Raw genomic sequence first — 20,982 nt, forward strand, 5'->3', positions numbered from 1 at the left:
TGCCTGTGACTCGCAATAGTCAGGGCTGTTTGGAAAGTTTTAAGGTTGTTTGCTTTCGTGGATTTGCTCCAAGTGAGGCACATGTTTTTCAAAAATAAACGCCAAAGATAACAAAAAACGCAAAGGAGAGGAGAAAGGGAGAATTATCCAGAATATATGAGTGAACCAGGATCAGGCTTAGCAAACGACATGACGTTCAAGGGCACTAGCCTCCCCACCACATTCAGAATGGCCCAGAGAGGCTGAGGTTAAAAACAATGTACATAATGACTCGGAAGACAGTGATCTGGGGCCCTGGATGTGTTTTTACATCTTCTTCATGTCACTCAGGGCAAAGGTCACTGCCTTCTTCTGTTATTTAAGCTGTTTACAGCTATATTTGAGTGGTCTTTGTTGACAATTTTGCTTCCAAGTAATTTTCTAAAAACATCCTAATTACTGTTCCCTGTCATTAGCTACTGTAATTTGTTTTCAGGGCTGATGGTCAGCGTTATGATTGCATTTAGAACACTGAATGGGTTTGCATGGTCATTTAGTGCATGTCCCTGTTAAACCGACTGCTTTTCTTCAAATCACTTCAGGGTTTTTTTTGTTTTTTTGTTTTTTTTAAAGCATGCCATTTACATCTTTAAAGAAGAAAATGGAAGATGATTATTTTTGTGTCGTTATAATTCAGTATTTCCATAGGACTTTCATTCCTAAAGGCATTACAATCATTTATTAATTACCCAGCCCAGTGCCCTTGAGCTCTCAGCCATTCGGAGTCTCTCTGATTTCTAGATAAGCCACTGAGGCCAGGGAAGGGCAGCTGGCTGGGGAGGTTCCTCCCTTCCTGTTAGGATTCCCACCCTTTTTCCAGACCACCCCACCCAACTGGGATCTGCACAGGCTGGCTTCACTGCTGCATTTGAAGTTTTGTGTTTGATGTTCCCTGAATGTGTGTATAAGATACATACCAAAGTAACATATAGATTATATTTTGGGGTTATGTGATGTTTCGGATTTTCCCTGTTGCTATTCACTTCCATTCATTCATTTACCCCTTCATGGAAAGCTGTGCCGGGCTCCCCCTCGACGTCAGTCAGTGAGCCAGGCTCCAAGGAGAGGGCAGCCGCAGACTCAGCATGCAGTTAAGAATACAGCTGAAAATACTGTTAGACGAGGTGTGTGATGGCATCTAAGGAAAATGCCATGGGAGGGGGGAGTGGGCAAAAGAGATGGAGATAAATAACACTATTCCAGGGAGACAAACCGACATGGAAAATGGGAATTCAGGGAGCAGCAAGTCGCTTACGAGCAGGCCCTAACTAGAGGGTTTGTTGTGAGGAATAATGGTAAATGAGGCTGGGATCGTGGTTTAGGGGAAGACTGCGGATGGTGCTGAACCATCTGCTGGGCGAACCTCTCCATTAACGTGAACTTCCCCATTGAGGAAAGTCTCTCCAAGTGGACTGTAAGTGATTGCTAGTAGCCAGAAATACAGAGAAAGCAAGAGGCATAACTGCATACAGTGTATGGCAGAAAAGTTCACAGAGAGATTAATTAATTGTATGGCTAAAAGACCAGTGGCCAAACAACCAGGGGATCTAAAGCAAGGCCGAGGAAACGGGCTTCAGGAAGGAAGACGGGTAATGAAGCAACAGATTAATTATACTGAAGAATGTCGAAAGCGACAAGACTGTGGGAAGTTTTCTGATTTTATAGCAGTAGAAAATCATACCTGAAACCACTTGGACTTCACTCACTCATGCATCCATTTTTTCGTAGGTGATAATACAGGGGTTCACATTCTGTGGATTTCAGATCTTATTTACTTATAGGTTCCTCTGTCTCTGCTCCCTTCTGACTTTGTCTCCACCCTGTAGTCAATACCAGATTCATGCCAAGCTTCATTTTATGCCAACTTCCACAGGAAATCAGTCATATCAACGATCCTGTGATTTCTGCAGTTTACAGATACATATGGGCTGTTGGGGAGTGCGGGTCACTTCACAAGCCTCTCCTATGGCCCTTTCCTCAGCATCACCCTGCTTATAAAGGCTCCCTCTGACTCGGAAGGCTCCCCGTCAGGACAAGTAACCCTCGCCTCCTGCTCTCAGTCTGTGGACCCTGGAGATCTGGCCCCGATCCACAACTGTGGTGTATAATGATACAAAAATACAATAATAAAGTAGTAGAAACTACCATTTATTGGGCATTGGCTACGTGCCAGGTCCCAAACTGAGAGCTTACCCGCATTACCTCATCTGACTGGCCAGCTCTACGGTGGGTGTTATTAAGCCATGTTACCGACAAGGAAAAAGAAACACAGAGAGGTTAAGTGATGTGCCCAAACTAATCCAAATGCTAACATGCAGATCAATTGGTTGCCAAAGAATGGCATCTTAACAAAGTACCATTAAAGTTGTCTTCAAGATCCATTGCTAAAGACACATTGCTCTGGGCATCCTCTGGATAATAACGAAAGAGACCACAGCACAATTTTAAACACAGGAACACAGAGGACTTAATCTGACTGCTTCTAGAAGGCTTGTCTTTGAGACGCTGAAAGCACTTGTTATTGTACTGAGTGTAGTAACCAGGGATCGGTGCCTTTATGGCAGCACGTGGTTCTGACATGGGTTTTCACTAAATGCCACACCTCTGCCCCCCAATTATGGGGTGAATTTTGCCCCGTGAAATTCATATGTTGGAGTCCTAACACTCAGTACCTTAGAATGTGACCTTATTTGAAGACAGGGTCTTTATGGAGGTAATCAAGTTAAAATGAGCTCATTAGGATGACTGGTGTCCTTGCAAAGGGGGTAAATTTGGACCCAGGAACACTCCGAGAGGGAAAACCTATGGGGGAGATAGCCACCAACGAGCTAAGGAGAGAGACCAGCTCCGATTCTCCCCCAACCTCGGAAGGAACCGGCCTCACCGACACTTTGATGTTGAACTTCCCAGCCTCCAGAACCTTCAGATAATCAGTTTCTGTTATTCAAGCCACCCAGTCTGTGACACTTTTGCCCCAGCAGCCCCTAGCAAACGGAAATATCCCCCACTCTGTACCGAGCCAGTTGGAATTCTCTCTCCCTTCCTCATGTTCATCAACACCAAGAAGAACCAACAGACCCACGTGTGATAAGCCGTCACATTTTGAACAAGGTATCAGAGAGTGAGCTTGTCCCCAAAGAGTCCCCTCTGACTTGATCTGCTCAACTGGTTGAGTGTATAAGAACAAACATTTGAATATTACTTCTGAATTAAAAAAAAAAAAAAAAATGGAAGGAACGAGTTATTTAGGGTCCACAGCAGCTTCTCAGCCTGACCCACTCGGGAGCAGGCTCTGATGCTGACACAGATGGACTCGTCCAGAAGACGGCTGGGGAGTGCCCGCTGTATCCCAAACAGATCTTCAAACAAGTATTTGCAGCTTCTTGCTTAAGACGTGTAAATAAACTGCCAGCCAAGTCAGCAGCCCCTTGTCTGTTCCTTTTTTTTAAAGTAATTTTCAAGACAAGCTCAAACACAACTCTCACAGTTGGTTACTAGAGGAGTTAATGGCTTTAAGCTCAAAAGGAATGACTTTTTTGAATTATCCATTTGACAAAAGTCTCCCTAAGGCAACACTTTCACCCCCTGCCCGCTCCCCTACTTGAAGTTAGCAACCATGTATTAATTAACTGAAGCCAATCTCAGGACACACTAAACCCCTGTCTTGTCTTTTTAAGAATATGGAGTTTACCTTAGAAAACAAGTAATTCTAAATTACCTGAAAGCTTCTGGTGATGTGAACTGAAAGGTTTCCTGGTAAACGTTTTCCACAAACTACCCGAATTAAGGATCTTTCATCTCAGTAGGACTGATGCTCTAGGAAGGTAGTCAGTTGCCTACATGAGATGATTAGAGAGGTAACGAAAATGTGTTTCTCTCCAAAACATTTTCTTCACTGGCTTGTTGCAAATGTCTGAATTTCACAACAAATACGTCAACGTTAGAGTTAATCATTACTTTTGCTTCTGTGTCAAAATGTACGCCTGAAAGAAGTAACTTCTGGTTCCTACCAGGACTCACCCGTGTGGTGGGGTCCAGCAGAGACAGGCCGTAAGGGCCCTGGAACATGAGGCATGGCTTTGCAGGGAGCACTGAGGCCACAGGAAGCAGAGGCTCACTCTCGGCAGGGTGCTGAAGACAAGGTTGGGTTTCCAAGCCTTCTTCCTGTTGGGAGTCAAGGACACATGGTTGATGGTCAGGTGGTACTATCTGGGTAAGAAGTCCACTGTTGCATGAACAGGTAACATTTTAAGTTGCTTGCACATTAGTAGGAATTAGGCTTTTGTGTCTAATTTTCTATGTGATCAAAATGATGCCGGCTGGATAAGAGGACTGTTCCCCAGAGGAGGCTGAGGGTGTTGTGGGGGGGAGAGGTGGAGACACCAAAAAGGATAACAGAAGAAACTAGAGACAAACATCTAGCCTGTAGAAATGGGGAAAAATAAACTGCTGTTGTTTAAAGCATCCAGGTTGTGGTACCTTGTTAGAGTGGTCCTTGGAAACTCCTATAGTTGCCTTGTTTTTAGTCTCTTTATTTGTATGGTGTTCTTTGGGAGATTGGGAATATGTTTTGCCAAATACTTTGCTTCTTTCTGGGGTGAGCTACAACAATAAATTCAGCCCACATCTGGGGCTCCTGAGGGGGCTCAGTCAGCTGAGTGACTTCAGCTCAAGTCATGATGTCACAGTTCATGGGTTTGAGCCCTGCATCAGGCTCTTTTCTGACACCTTGGAGCCTGGAGCCTTCTTCAGATTTTGTATGTCCCTCTCTCTCTCTCTCTCCCTCCCCAGCTCATGCTGTCTCTCTCTCTCTCTCTCTCTCTCTCTCTCTCAAAAATAAATAAGCATTAAAACAAATTTAAATTCAGCCTACATCCAACCCTCTTGGAACATTCAAGGTACATTAGAATCTGTCTGCTAAGGTCTATTCATGATAAGACACTTATCAAGTCCGCTATTAAAAGATATACCTAGAGGAGATATACCTAGAGAAGATGATGGCATTATCCTAAATGTGAGTACAGTTCACGAGCCAGAGAAGATGAGAACTAATAAATCAATGCTTCCTGTGCGTCCGCACTTTAAATGCACAGACTCCGTTTTTTAGGACAACTCTATAATTTGATTTTAATGCACACTAGTGAGGTAGTTACTACCTAGCCCCTTTTACATATAGGAAAGGTGAGGCATGGAGAAATAAGAGAACTTTCCTTAAGATCACACATCTTGTAACTGGAGAAGGGAGATTGTTTTAAAACACAGCAGCTGGACACTTGAGCCTGAGCTTGTAATTGTTCTGCTGTTCTGCCAAGACATTTAATTCTAGCAATAGAAAAACAAAATGAAGTCAGAACCCTACCTCACACCATATAAAAAGATGTATTAAAGACCTAAATGTAAGAGTCTAAAACTCTGAGAAGAAAATATACATCTTTTGACCTGGGATTAGGCAATGGTTTTTCAGACATGACACCAAAAGCATAAATGATAAAAGAACAAATAAATAAAATGCACTTCATAAAAATTAAAAACCTTTGTGCTTCAAAGGACACTTTCAAAGAAAGTGGCTCAGTGGGTTAAGCATCCAACTTTGCTCAGGTCATGATCTCATAGTTTATGAGTTCGAGCCCCACATCGGGCTCTGTGCTGACAGCTCAGAGCCTGGAGCCTGCTTCAGATTCTGTGTCACCCTCTCTCTCTGCCCTTTCCCTGCTCAGGCTCTCTGTCTCAAAAATAAATACACACTAAAAAAATTAAAAAAAAAACACAACTCTTAAAATTCGGGGTGCCTGTCTGGACGGCTCAGTTGGTTAAGTGTCCGACTTCAAATCAGGTCATGATCTCATGGTTCATGAGTTCAGATTCTGTGTTTCCCTCTGAGATTCCTTCTCCCTCTCCCCTGCTCACGCTCTGCCTCTCTCTCAAAAATGAATAAACATTAAAAAATTTATTTTAAAAACTCTTAAAACTCAACAGTGAAAAGACAATGCAATTTAAAAATGGGCAAAGAACTTGAACAGACATTTCTCCAAAGAAGATATACAATGGCCAACAACCACATGTAAGGTGCTCAATTATCAGTACTTATCAGGGAAACGCAAATCAAAACCACAATGATATACCATCTCATACCCGCTGATGACTGTAATTAAAAACCAAAATAAAAAAGGGAATAACAAGTAACAGGAGGATGTGGAAAAATTAGAGCCTTATATCTTACTGATGGAATGTAAAATGGTATAGCTGTTGTACCAATCACAGTGTGACAGTTCTTCAAAAATTAAACATAGTTTAAACGAACCAATTTCATTCCTAGATATATGTCCGAGAGAACTGAAAATGTTTTTCCACACAAAAACTTACACATGAGTGTTTTTAGCAGTATAATAATGTCAGAAAGCGAGGGGGCGCCTGGGTGGCTCAGTCATTTGAGCGCCCAATTCTTGATTTCAGCTTAGGTCATGATCTCTTGGTTTGTGGGATCAAGCTCTGGTTGGTTGGCGAGTTTTCGGCTGACTGCACAGAGCCTGACTGGGAGTCTCTTTCTCTTTGCTTGGGATTCTTTGCCCCTTCCTCACTCACTCTCTTTCTCTCTTTCAAAATAAATAAATAACTGAAAAGAAAGATTCTCTCTCACTCTCTTCGCCATGCTCTCCTTCCCTCTCTGTCTTAAAAAACAGAAACCACAAAAACCACCGAATTGTATACTTTAAAGGGTGAATTTAACGGTATGTGAATTATATCCTTCTAAAAAAAATTTCACATCCTTCAAATTTTAGCCAAGATACAAAGAAAATGACTTTAGGTGATACTTTGTTAAAAAGTGTCTTTTGTCCCTTGCCTTTGCTATACGTGCACATTAAAAATAATTTTAAAGCTCTAGAGACGCTTTCAAAATGACTTAAAAAAAACTGTCACACATAATGATAATACGGTTCTATGGAAATTCTCAGAGAAAGTTTCTAAGTTGTTTTGTGGAAAAGATAAATTTCCGCTTCGCTTTGAACTAAAAGTTCCTCAAAATAATTGAGAACTAAAATGAACAAGATTTAACAGAGATTATTTTTTAAAACTCAGCAAGTTCTAGTAAGATGTATAGATATTGAATTATAAATTTTTTGGTTTTCATCTTAAGATGGTTGTGTTGATTATTTGAGCCACTAGGATTGTCTGAGATTCCGACCGCCTGATTTACATTTCTCTTACTTGAATAATGGGATGCAAATGGAAATTGTTGACTCTATCTCCTTGGTCTTTTTTCTTTTAAGTTTCCCGTTTAGGAAATGGGTATCTTTTTTTTTTTTTTTTTACAAATAGTTTATTGTCAAATTAGTTTCCACATAACACTCAGTGCTCATCCCCACAAGTGTCCTCGGTCTTTATTGGAGCTAGGGAAAACTCGTCAAACCAACGGCCCCCAAGTCCCTATAGTCGCCCGGAATTCAACAACTCATGTTTCATATAACCGTGCACATTCATACACTTGGGTGCAGACATTCAGTGCGATACACTGGGTTGGCTGTGCGGTGCCAGGCGGGCTTTCCTCGTTACTCTGCCACTGGGAATAGACTGTGGGCAAGTTTTTTCCTCTCTTCGGATGTGACTTTTCCTATTTGTAAAATGAGCAAAACAATATCTCCAGTGTAGGGGATTTGCTAACAGTCAAAGAAATAGCACACAGAAAGTGCCTGACACGATTTTCAACACACGCGGCCTGCGGTGATGATGGCGGCGGCGGTGGCGGTGAACAGTGCAGGGATCCCGGAGTGGGGTAAGTTCCTGCGGACTGACGAGCCCAAGCACAGCGCTACACATGAAGTAGGTCCTAAATAAATACGTGTGAGTTGATGAATTACTTCCTACTGGAAGCCACACAAATCAAAAACATTTGACTTCTGATGTGTTGGCTTTCCTCAAGGGATGTCCTACTCCTGGACTTGAGCAGACGCCCTCTCTGACTAGCAAGTCCACCTTCCCATTCATGAGTGTGGGCTAAGGGCAGGCTCCTCCATGACATTATTTTCTTGTGATAAGATTTTCCCCATCTAAGAAAGTTTACTCCTTCTGTATTATGCCAAACCGCATACTCTGGGGGAATGAGCTACAGCCCCAGTTGGAAAGACCGAATTGGGTTTCAGCCATTTGCTGGGAAAGTTGGAGTCCTTGTTTAAAATTATTATTTTAACTGGCCAAATGCCCTTTGTTCCCAGATTAGTAATCTCTGCATTGTGCCTGAAACCTTGATGTTATTTTCACTTCCACACTAAATTTCGCCCAATTAAAAAAAATAGCACACCCTCAATTTCAGAAGTCAAAACTCCTGTTTTTCTAATTGCCTGTTTCAGAGGCCTGAGCTTTTGAAAATAAATCTCATCCCACTGGTTTTAGTTTTCTCTGGCCGGTCCATCCGACCGGCTACTTTCACTGGCAAACGGAAACAATATTTGGTTATTGTTCATTTATTTGTTTCAGGGAAACTTTGCCATGTTTCCGCTTGGCTTTGAACTAAAAGTTCCTCAAAATAATTGAGAACTAAAATGAACAAGATTTAACAGAGATTATTTTTAAAAACTCAGCAAGTTCTAATAAGATGTATAGATACTGAATTATAAATTTTTTGGTTTTCATCTTAAGATGATTGGTCCAGTAAACAAAAAATGCAATATTTTGGGGCCAAATAGGTTTCAGTCTATTGTGTTGAGATATTAAAGCACATTGAGTTGTGTACAACACTAATATTGCCTCACCTGCAAAATGTAAGTTACTACAAAATCTAAAAGCAAAAACAGAAGCTCAAGTCAGAGCAGAGAATGGAAGTGTTTCTCCAATAAGGTGTTTAAAATTTTGAAACTATTCGGCTAATTCTCAAATGTTCCCTGTTAATGAACTGGGCTGTTGAAAACCTGAGGTCATCCAGAACTTTACTTTTGCCTCCTCTGAGATACAACTCAAGTCCACTTTCGGTACCAAGGGAAATCATTTACCGGCCTCCATGCCTCTCCCTCCCTTTCTCATGCTGTCATCTCCAGGCTCTGAAATGGCTCAGACTCAGGAGCACATTAATGCTCAACCCAAGGGCAAGTTCATTGAGAGTCTGCGAAAGTAGCCTCTGAAAATCTGAAGCTGACTACAGTTCCAGAATGTTCCGTTTGGAAGAGACAGTACAGTCGATGGGTCAAGGAGGCTGCCGTTAACACATCACCATGGGGCCCGCCCTTGCCAGCCGGCCCCGTGTGCACCCCAACAGGGGTATTTGTGTGCGAGAGTGGGAACTGCCCTCGGAGGTTAACTCCTGTCCCCTGCTTCCTCTGAACTGCCTGTTATTGATTTATTGTCTGTATATTTGTCTAAACCCTACAGCTATTTATCTTTTCACCAGGGTAACAAGTTTTGTATGTATCCAATCTGCTCCATAAAATAGAACTTCTTATTTTTTCTCCTAAACTGGCTCCTTTAAGCTTCAAAAAGATTCCCAGATTCGGGGAGCGAGTTCTTACACAGATTTTCCCTACCTTTCATGATTTTATGGACTTTCAGCAGTGCTTCTCAGCTTTAGTCTTTTATTGCCAATACTTGCATGCCAGCGAGCATCCAGAAAGGGGTGGGACACATGGTAAACCCTGAGAAGCGTAATGGGAGACACTTGATGGGGTTCTGGGGGAAAGACAAAGGCTTGAGCGATTGGCCACAGCACAAGAAAAGGCTTCTGGTCAATTACCAGTGGTAACTTGGAAGAAAGTTCTTCACGCTCGTTTACTTATTGGCCTTTTCTAGTGGTAGGAAAGAGATACAGGTTGAGCCTACGGCCGCATACACCAAAAGGATTAAAAACAGTCTTGCTGTGATAAAACCTTTCCAACTCACATACATTCAAACCACACTGATCGAAAAGGTCCCAGAGTGTATGACTCCATTTATGTGAATATTGAGAGTAGGTAAAGCCTTAGAGATGGAAAGCAGATTAGTGGTTGCCAGGGGCTGGGTTGAGCTGGGGCATGAGGGTGACTGCTTACTGGGCGTGGGGTTTCCTTCTGAGTTGATAAAATGCTTGGAAACTGGAAAGAGGTGGTGATTCCTCAACATTATGGATGCACAAAATGCCACTGAACCGCAGACCTTAACATAGTTAATTCCAGGTCATGTGAATTTTAACTCACTAAATTATAACCCTGTCTTTTGTGCATATGCCTGTGTATTCAATTTAACAAATATTTGAGTGTGGACAGTGTGCCGACCACTTTGCAACTAGTGGAAACAGTCGTGAGAGGGGCATTTCACCCAGACTTAGAGGATCACGGAAGGTTTCCCCCAAAAGCAACATCTAAACAGATTATAAAGCTGCCATTCGTTTCACAAATGTGTACTAAGCACCTGGGATCTATCAGTCACTGGTACAGGCCCCGGGGATACAGCAGTGAACAAAACAAAGGCCTTTCCCTCATAAACCTTACATCGATGCAGTGAGAGACAAAAGAAAGCAAGTAAATGTAATTGAAAACGCCTTGGACAAAAATAATATAAGGAAGGCAGATGGAGAGTTGTGTGTGGCTAGGAAAGGTCCAAGCGCTGCTCGACAGTTCGGTCAAGGCCCCCCTTTGCTGGCGAGCTGACATCTGAGTAGAAACCCAAAATTAGAGAGCGAGGCAGCCAGGCTGCTATCTGGGGAAACAGCAGTCTGAGCAGGGCAGAGCAAGCACAAAGATCCGGATGCAGTAGAATTCTTGGGGGGCTCATGGAAAAACCAGGAGGGCAGTGGGTCTGGAACCCAGAGAGAGAGAGGAAGAGGACAGGAAATGCCTCCTTTTTGTCCACAGGACATTGGTTTGACTCCAAGCTGGGAATTTTCAGCAGAGCAGCAATTTTAAAAGAACTTCTCTAGCTGCTGGGCTGAGAATATCACTTGTGCTCATGGCACAAGCGAGGAAGTGAGAAGATGAGTTAAGAATCTGTTGCATTTAGGGGTGCCTGGTTGGCTTGGTGGGTGGAGTATGTGACTCTTGATCTCGGGGTTGTGGGTTCGAGCCCCATGTTGGGTGTAGAGATTACTCCAGGGTAAGATCTTTAAGAAAAAAAAAAAAATAAAGGAAGCTGTTGTATTTAATTGGGCAAGAGGCAAGTGTGCCTTGGGCCAGATACAGACACACAGGCAGTAAGAAATGACTAGATTCTGGAGAGATGTTCTTTGAAGTCGGAACGAATCGTTTTTGCAGACAGATTAGATATACTTAGTGAGATATGGGATGATACCGAGAGTTTTGGCCTAAATAAGTGGGGAGGGAGGCAGGGTTGACATTTGCTGAGATGTGTAAAGACTGCAGGAAGAACAGGTTTGCTGACTGGGACCTAGGAATTAACATGTTCTGGACATGTTAGGTGTGAGATGCCTGTGGGACGTCCTCGTGGTGAGAGCGAATGAGAAGCGGGAGTTCACGTAGAAGTCTGGACTGGGAGACGTCAGCAAGCAGACGGTATTCAAGCCAGGAAACTGAATGAGATCACCTTAGCAGCGAGTTACCCAATGCTTGAAAGTCAACGAAAAAACAGACGACCCTAAGTCTTGCACTAAGCAGATCATTTATGTGGGGAGGGAAGAAGCAGTCACTGTAGACCTTCTTACCAGATATCTCAAAAATGGTTCAGGAAAGAGAGTCCATGCCCACGTACAGTACAGACAGGATTGACAAGGGCATATCTCTGAAGGCCGAGAGGAGTTGATTTAAAAGGGAGAAGCCTGACAGTCATTGATCCCAGCACGTTTGTTGTACTGCCTATTCTCTCCCCCTCCCCCACCACTCTACAGATTTCAGGGAACTGGGTACCACGCGAGAATAGTATCCCAGCCCAAGAAATGTGGAAACACAACACGGATTGCCTACGGATTTGTTCTATCTGCGTCATGTCATTTCATTATTTTGAATAAACACTTCTACTTCTAGTAGGATTGTTGAAGGAACTTCTCAGGATATTTAGCGTGAGGATTTTCAACCAACAAGATCATTTCTTTTTCACTCTTTACAACTAGCAGAATGGTTTGGAATAGACCCACTTCTGCTGTTGAAGGGACTGGTTGGTAGACAGGGCTCGACTGATCATCAGATAGACCTAGGTATCAATTTCCCCAAATGTTCATTCCCTCCTAGAAGACCCTTACAACAGAGGTCCCGTCTCACATTCACCTGATGACCCAACACACATTTGCAACACTGTACTAATGCAGATAGAAATTTTACTTCCTGTTCTCATAAAATGCTCAAGTGAATAGGTCTTTGTGTTTACCCTACAGGTTATTGTTGATTTGTTTGTCTTCCTAATTCTTCTTTGGCTCTCACTCACCCCAATTCCCTCTTATTGACCCAGAACTCCCGCATTTACCGGTAACCTTATTAAAATCAGACTCTGCATTTCATAATCTATGATGGTAACACTTGGTTCACTTTGCTGACACACTTAACCTCACCAAAATTACTTGGGCAAAGAGCTCTGTAACAACCATTGATTACATTTATTCCTTTCCTGGGGCAAAAAGTTTCCATTTCCTTTGAGGCAAGATCCCTGTCTTCAGCACCAGATCTGTTTCCCAGCAAAGCTACCAAAAATTCTGACTCTAATTGCCAGTTGTTAGTGAATGCCAAGAACATGATCTGCTCTGACAGAGTCAAGCGTACAAATGGAAGGATTCGGTGGCCTCTGCCTGGTATGATTTAAGGACAGGGGAGAGGCTCCCTTGCAGAATTTTCTTCGGGATTACCTGAGCCCTGCTACCTGAGCGTCCACTGCTAATGAATTATGTCTTTGCATTAAGCATTGCCTTCTGGAAAACTTTCTTCAAAGAGGTATCATATTTAAGTCAGTGAGTGGTAAAGGGGCTAGGAGGGGAGACAGCAAGGAGAGGAAAAAGGAAGAGAGTCGAAATAAAGGTGGTAACACTGTGTGTTGAGAGTTTTATTCAGGACTGCATTGCAACATTAGGGCAAACAGAGTAGGTAGTAATTACGACAGAAGGATTCTAGTATGGCTCAAACCTACAGGCTCATGCCTAATGTAGTCTTATCATTTATTTACAGGAAGCTTAGTAAATAAGTGCAGATTTAACCCGATTTGTAGTTGGCCTACTGATTCAATATAAATGACAAGTTCCTTTAGGACAGTGGCTCTCAACTATGGGCAATTCTGCCCTGCTCTCCCAGGAGTTATTGGCAATATCTGGAGATATTTTTGGTTGTCACAATTGGGGGTGGAGGTGCCATCGGCATCGAGTGGGTGGAGGCCGTGGGTGTGGGTACACATCCTATAATGCATGGGACGGCCTCTCCCAGAAAAGAACAGTCTATTCCAAAATGTGGATCATGCTGCAGTTGAGAACTCCTGCTTTAGGGTTATAGGCAAGCAGCCAGGGTTGTGGAAATGATACAGCTGTTGAGCAGTAACTTCTAGTTGCATCTTGCAGAGGAGCAGGAATCCACAGGAGTCAAGCATGAATGCAAAGAATGGCTCTTAAATGTTCATCTTTGGAAACCCACTGTTACGTTCAGCCCCATGACCTGGTCCTGGGAGAGTTGGTTTTCGGTCCTTATACTAGACTATCCATTGCCATTTCAGTAGCCAGAAGGCTACAGATCTTCACCAGTTCATTTTAAGAGCTTTGCGGGAGAAAATGTCCCAGAAATGAACTGCTGGGTTGATGCATCTTGAAGACTGGCAAACATGCTTTTGGTCCCAGCGTCTAATGTTTCCAGCCAAACCAACGGCAGACAGGTGTCACGGGAGGCCATCTTCTCCCCTGGCCCCCTGCTGAGGGTGGTCGCCGCCATCGCCCTCCCCTCCAGCACCGAGCACCCTCAGCCCTCCCCTGCTCACCTTCTCCTCCACCCCACTCCATCCTTCCCAAAGAGCCACAGCTGCTAAGAACAGAGAAGGCCCGGCAATCACCTACTTCCCTCTAGTGATTGATGCACTTTAATGGCTACTCGCCCTCAGGAAACAGATTACCTCACAGGATATTTGTGGAATAAAAGGGTTTCGCCGTTCCACCCTCCACTTTGGCAAAGTCACTCTGGACATTACAGGTAACAGGGAGGGGGGCTCAGTCGGTTAAGCATCCGACTTTGGCTCAGGTCATGATATCACAGTTCATGGGTTTGAGCCCCACATCGGGCTCTATGCAGACAGTTCAGAGGCCAGAGCCTGCTCCAGATTCTTTGTCTTCCCCTCTCTCTGTCCACACCCGCCCCCCCCCACCTCTCAAATATAAATAAACTTTAAAAAAAAGTTTTACAAATAACAGGGAGACCTTCGGCGATGGCAAATCCAGTCTGGAAATTTCATGAAGCACAGGTTAAGTCCGTGTTAGTCCCAAAAACTTACCTGGGAAAGGGGAGAGGTGTTATCATGCTCAGGAGGAACCCAGCACAGCGAGCCTGCACCACTGGACGTTTTCTGACTTAGGAAGGACCCGCTGACTTGGCCGACCTGGGAACAGAAGAAATGTTCTTCAGTGTTTCTTGAACCCAAAAGAACCATACTCTTTGTATTTTTAATTAATTAATTAATTTACATCTAAGTTAGTACATAGGGGTTTTTTCCCTAAGTTTTATTTATTTATTTATAAATTTACATCCAAGTTAGCACACAGGCTTTTAAAATTATTTATTTATTTACTTATTAAATTTACATAAAAGAACAATACTCGTAAGAAATAGCCTCTTCTAGGTGGGGCACCTGGGTGGCTCAGTCGGTTAAGCGTCCGACTTTGGCTCAGGTTATGACCTCGTGGTTTGAGCCCCATGTCAGGCTCTGTGCTGACAGCTGAGAGCCTGGAGCCTGTCTTCGGATTCCGTATTTCCCTCTCTCTCTGACCCTTCCCTGTTTGCTCCCTCTCTCTGTCAAATATAAATAAAAAACACTAAAAAAAGAAATAGCTTCTTCTAAGGCAGCCCTCTCCTTTTCTCTGGTTTCTGTCAGTCAGTCCACCAATCCATCGACTCTTCCCCTTAGCATCGAGCCTTCTAGATACCCATTTGATATCTTGTGGCACATAGCTGCTGGAAGCAGCATTATTACTGGAGGACTGCTATTCCTTTGGTGCCACAGGTGCTCCGAGAGAGCACCACAGAGCCCGTCTTTAACCTTCCTGTATGCGGACTCTGATTATGCGCTTTCTGATAATCTGTGTCCCTGGAATGCACCCTCTTGGCTAATGGAAGCATAGTTTTCTGCAGTCACGATCTCCTTCCAGGAGACTCTGGTTTTACCCTGATTGGAACCTGACTGGTATCTGTAGAATAAAAGAGAAATGTTGCTGAGTAGTGAAGAGAATATGTCCAGACCTCCAGCCAGAGGGAGAAGAGGAAAGGGGGAGGGAGGGAACCGAACTAATCTTCATTCTTCCAGCAGAGATAGAGAGGCTGGGAAACATCTCCTCTATAACGACCAGCCATGGCTCGCTCCCTTTTACGCTAACTTTCCATAAAGCACTTACAGAAGAAGAAGGAAAAAGTTAAGTCCCCTGTTCCCCCTGAGGCTGTATTCTTTCAGCCAAGTGGTGACAAGCCACTGATTTCTACCCTATACATTATTTAAAATTCCACCTTCACACTGGGATTGGAAAATCAATCTCCCTGATTAAAAAGTGACCAGCCTCACATTTCCAAATGTCTCTTTAATCTTTTAATTATGTCTGGTTACAGACAGCATGAGTCTCAAAGAAGTGGAGAGAGGCACTGTGTGCTGAGTGAGCTCCAAAGATCCATACGCCCATCAGCCTTTCTACTTAACCATCTGGCATTGCTGCCGTCAGGTGGGGCTGCTTTCAGAAATCCTGCCAGCAGACCAGAATCTCAATATACCCCAGTTTCAGTATCATATGGAAAGTTTTTTTGTTTGGAATCTCTCAACTCAATTAAATACCATGGGACTAACGGAGACCTTGTAGATATAAGTGCCAATTTAATAACAAGCCTCGGGGTGTATGAATGTTTGGGCAGTGGCCTGAGAATTCAACCCAAACCCACCATCATAAATAGGGCTAGCCAAGGTAACCTAGGCAAATGTATACATTTGTAAATTGACTCTGTGGGCCAAGATTTCAGGGAGAAGAAATTTACAATCAATTCAGCAACACAATTCTTCGCGGAAAAAAACCCCCAACAAATCCTGCTTTTCTCTAGTAAGTCAGATGAGAAACAGTCTCCAGAAGACTTGGAAACGTAAGCAACAGGTTACTGAGTGCAAAACAAGGAGGCAGGGGTCCAGGTAAGACTTCAAGGGATTCTTGGGAAGTCGTTTATTATATGCAGTGTCTACAAATGCAGCGAAGTCTGCGATCACGTGGCCTGAGAAACCGAACCACTTTAAAACCCAAAACACAGACATGTAGCCAGTTATTCTTAACTTTATATCCTGAGGGCCATCGGCAGAAATCCCTGCCGGCTAATCAACTTGTCTCAACGCTGTTTTAAAATCTCCTTGCCATGATATGACCCGCACTGTAAATTCCACTGCCCCTTCCCCAGTGTCCGGTGCAGAAAAAGCACCACAGTTGGCGTTTCAAGGTCTAGTCTAAACAGAGACCAGGCCAGAGGCTCCAGGGAGACACCTCAGAGCTGACACGGCGGATTCCAATTCCCTCCCTTGTGAGTCTGCATGGCTGGGATGTCTGGGCGTTATTAGAAAACACGGGTGAATCTGAACAATAATGACGTGCTCCACGATCTTGCCACGGTGCGTTTATGATCATGGGAGTCTGTATAACTCTTGAACTTACAAGACCTTATCTAGCCTTGTGTTTCAAGAGCCACACCTGACATCTCTTGGAAGTCATGAAAACTTGTTATTCTCCAAGGCTATTCTGAAAGAGATGATTTAACTCCTGCCCCCTATAAGACTGCACAAAATTGCTCAAATCTCTACACTAGATATCTCCAAAGTCCAAACTTCAGCTAATTTAGACATTTCAGTGAAGCTGATTATGGTGATGTATTTGCCCTTACAAAATCAACCTTTAAATGTTGTATATTTATGTCCTTAAAATTTTATTTTCAATTTATTTTGTCTTCAGTCCCATCATCCTATTACACTGAACCCATTCCTTCTTCTGGGATTAGAAGGATCATTAGCTTGAAGCACCGCCCTCCCGCCCTGACCTTATTTAATTGTAAAGGCCAGAACACTGAATCAAGATAAACCATCAAACATTTCATTACACATCTACATTGGCCAAGTGATAGGGGGGTATTGGTATAAATACACATAGTGTGGCCTGGAGCTCCCAAATTCCTAAACTAAGATGAATTACATTGCCTAGTATTTACTTGTTTTCTTGTTAGTCTCTCACACTAGATGGTGAAGCTCTCCAGGGTAAGGACCTTGTTTCATTCACTATTCATCTCCAGTTGATACAGCTATTCACTACGCTTAATAGGTGCCACTAAAATGTTTATTGAAAGAAAAAAGAAAACTATTGCTCTATTGATTAACTGTTTTATTGTTGCTGCTGTTTTGAAGTTTCTTTGCAAAAGTATGCACTAAATCCTAATAGTCGACACAGAACTGGGTAACACAAATCCTGGGCCTGGTCTTTCAAAAAATTATTTTATTTTAATGTTGGTTTATATTTGAGAGAGAGAGAGACAGAGCACGAGCAGGAAGGGGCAAAGAGACAGAGACAGAATCTGAAGTAGGCTCCAGGCTCTGAGCTGTCAGTATAGAACCTGATGCGGGGCTCAAACTCATGAGCCTGAGATCATGACCTGAGCCAAAGTCAGACACAACCGACTGAGCCACCTAGGCACCCCAAGTGGGCCTGGTCTTAACCTGGTTAGCACATCCAACTTTAGAATACTATTATTTTTAAAGTTTATTGTATTTATTTTTGAAAGAGAGAGACAGAGAGAGAGAGCAGGGGAGGGGCAGAGAGAGAGGGAGAGAGGGAGAATCCCAAGTGGGCTCCATACTGTCTGCACAGAGCACAATGTGGGGCTTGATCTCACAAACCTGTGAGATTATGACCTGAGCTGAAATCAAGAGTTGGATACTTAACCCACTGAGCTACCCAGGCCCACCTAGAATATTATTAGTTTAATTTATAAGGGAAGACCCAGTCCTTGCAGGTATCAATACTAAAATAAATGATAAGTTAAGATGATTTTATTAACCAATTTTTTATTTACCAATACGTTAAGGTCCAAAATTCCTTTAAAAATAAGCTATAGCTCAGAAGTAATCAATTAAATTACAAAGTTCACGTTCATTTTAAATACGTATTCATCTCCACTTCACCGTGGAAACCCACTTAAGTGTCAGTAAAAGAATGCAAAAGTATAAACCTACATGAATGAACAGAACAAAGAGGACAACAGTAGACAAGAATGTCAACAAATGCCAACCTTATGCAAGCTATTAGAGTAATGATCACAGTTTAACCAGAACAGAGATGGCTGGAGTCTATGCCTCACATTGAGGCAACCCAACAGAAATAAGCTAGTCATCCTTCAGAACTTGGAGGGCTCAGGAACTGGAGACATAGAGACCACAGAAGATACTGGTATGAAGTCAGTCCTGGACTGAAAATCCATGTAAAGCACAGTTAGCTCCTTAGGTCCATCTGTTATCATCACCTCCAACCCTCAAAGACCGTTGACTTACTCTGAACCAGACAGGATCAGGACTAGGGACCCAAGGCACAGAAGACAGAGAAACAGGGGCTATTAGCAAAAGTCGGAGCATCAAACCCTTTTAACCTAATTTTTTCACCTGTGCAGAAGGCCACAGCCAGACTTATAATCTCTAGGAAGATACTTGGAAGATCCTTCTGTGGAGAAATTAAAAGGTGTTAAAGAAAAACCCTGTAGAGTTCAGTGGTACTCTAGTAAAAAATGTTGGTTCACTGCCCTGTATTTCTACAGTAAATCCCTCAGTCAGTGGGCCTTACACACACACAGAGAACATTCAGTTGGTAAGGGACAGCCTCCAACATGAAAGAGACAAAACAACCAAACAGAAGACAAAGAAATTAAAGGGAAGATACGCAATACAGGGATTAGAAGAACACTTCCAATGAAATATGATGAATTTTCACAGAGAGGTTAAAAAGCCTATTTCATCCTTGCAATAGCAATCTTAGAACATGAAAGATTCCTTGGAAATTAAAAAATATGAGCCATGGCATTTAAAAAAAAACCAAACCTAGAAAGTTTGGGAGTTGAAGCAGAAAAAAAATCTCCCAGAAAGTACAACAAAAAAAATAACATGGGCATTCGGAGAGAAGAGAAAAGGAAGTGTGAGATTAATCCAGAAGTTTCGATAGTTGCCCAAGATGAATTCTATAAGAGAAATTGGGGTTGGGAGAAAGAAGAAGAAAACAAACTACTGAAGAAACAATACAGAACAATACAAACAATTTCATAGACTGGAAGGTTATGGATCTTTAAAGGCTGTGACCACAATGCCCAACACAATAAGTAGGAAAAGACTCACCCAAGACATATCATTTTGATATTTTAAATTCAGAATGAGAATTGTTTTTAACCTAGAATTCAATTTTCAGCCAAATTACAAAAAAAAACTGCAAGGGTAGAATAAAGATATTTTCAGGTAGGGAAGTTCTCAGTAAATTTACCTCACATGCACCCTTCCTTAGGAAGGGTGTGCCACTAAAATGAGGGGATAAAGCGAGAAAGAGGAAAACATGAAAACCATGAAGGAGGGCGTCCAACACAAGAAGGAGGTAGAGAGAATCCCTGAGATGATGACAGAGAGAAGTTCTGGGATAACAGTGATACTGTGGCCCAAAAGAAACAGTGGTCCAGGTTGGAAAAAAGAAGAAAAGGGCCCCAGGAAGGAAGTCTTTAGATTCTAGTAGATTTTCTGCTCTATATTACTATGTGGAAGGTTTTGGGGAGACTATTGGAAGTTGTGGCAGAATTTAGGGATAGTTATATACAAAGCCAGGCTGATGAAAAACAAGGCAATTATTAACTCAAAAAAACCCAACAACCCAAAAAGGTGTACAAGAAAGGAAAGGTAATTATAGTGTAGTGTTAGCTCAGTAGAGAACATTATTTACATAGTTATAATAATATACACTCTGAATATTGATTTAACCAAAAAAAGGAACAAGAGGAAGCAGTGTTATGGGATAGCAGACTTAAATCCTCCCCAACTGTTATTTACTAAATAATGACCCAGTAAAACATATGTATTACTTAGATATATGTAGGTAAATACCAGAAGAAACTGCTAAAATTAATTAAAAGTAGCTGCCTGTAGGGACTGGTGGTGAAGAGGGTAGAACAGGAGAATTGTTGTGGGTTTTTTACCTTTATGTAAAAAAGCCCTTTAGTAATATTTGATTCTTGAAATGTATACATTTATTTGGATAGTTTTAAAAAACAATAAGCTGCCATAACTCTGATTTTTTTAAAAAAAGGTTTAATTATTTTTGAGAGAGGGAGAGAGCACATGTGGGAGAGATGCAGAGAGAAAGGGGGACAGAGACTCCAAAGCGCGTTCCATGCTGACAGCAGAAAGCCCAACGTGGGACTTGAGCTTATGAACCATGATATCATGACCTGAGCTGAGGTTGGCCACTCAATTGACTGAGCCACCCAGGTGCCTCCATAACTCTGAGTTTAACGAGGCTTATGGTCAACAAATTAGATCATATAATTTAATGGACCATATAACTGAAACATAAACCTCGGAAAAATCATACAGACTATTTTCTATTTTTTCTTTCATACTTTATCGTCAAGTTGGTTTCCAGATAACACCCAGTGCTCATCCCCACAAGTGCCTTCCTCCATGCNATGAGGTGGTATCTCACTGTGATTTTGGTTGGTATTTCCCTGATGATGAGTGACGTGAGCATCGTTTCATGTGCATACAGACTATTTTCTAATGTAAAGATGCCTGGGAGATTTCAGAACCAATCTGAATGCATTTGCT

The 20,982-nt window shown here is 42.5% G+C and overlaps 1 protein-coding gene across 2 annotated transcripts in view; it reads right to left on the minus strand.

Annotated features, from left to right (window-relative positions):
* The window catches only part of LOC144235954 (uncharacterized), a 196,612-nt gene that overhangs the window by 145,604 nt on the left and 30,026 nt on the right, over nt 1-20,982 (minus strand). For both annotated transcript variants that reach the window (XM_077769563.1, XM_077769564.1), the window contains 2 exons: nt 14,404-14,508; nt 4,060-4,203 (listed from right to left, as the gene is read on the minus strand). In XM_077769563.1, coding sequence (XP_077625689.1) covers nt 4,060-4,203; nt 14,404-14,508 — 249 coding nt within the window. The remainder of the gene's footprint in view (nt 1-4,059; nt 4,204-14,403; nt 14,509-20,982) is intronic.

The sequence above is a fragment of the Crocuta crocuta genome, unplaced genomic scaffold (assembly GCF_008692635.1).
Source record: "Crocuta crocuta isolate KB4526 unplaced genomic scaffold, BGI_CrCroc_1.0 scaffold145, whole genome shotgun sequence".
Classification (NCBI taxonomy): Eukaryota; Metazoa; Chordata; class Mammalia; order Carnivora; family Hyaenidae; genus Crocuta; species Crocuta crocuta.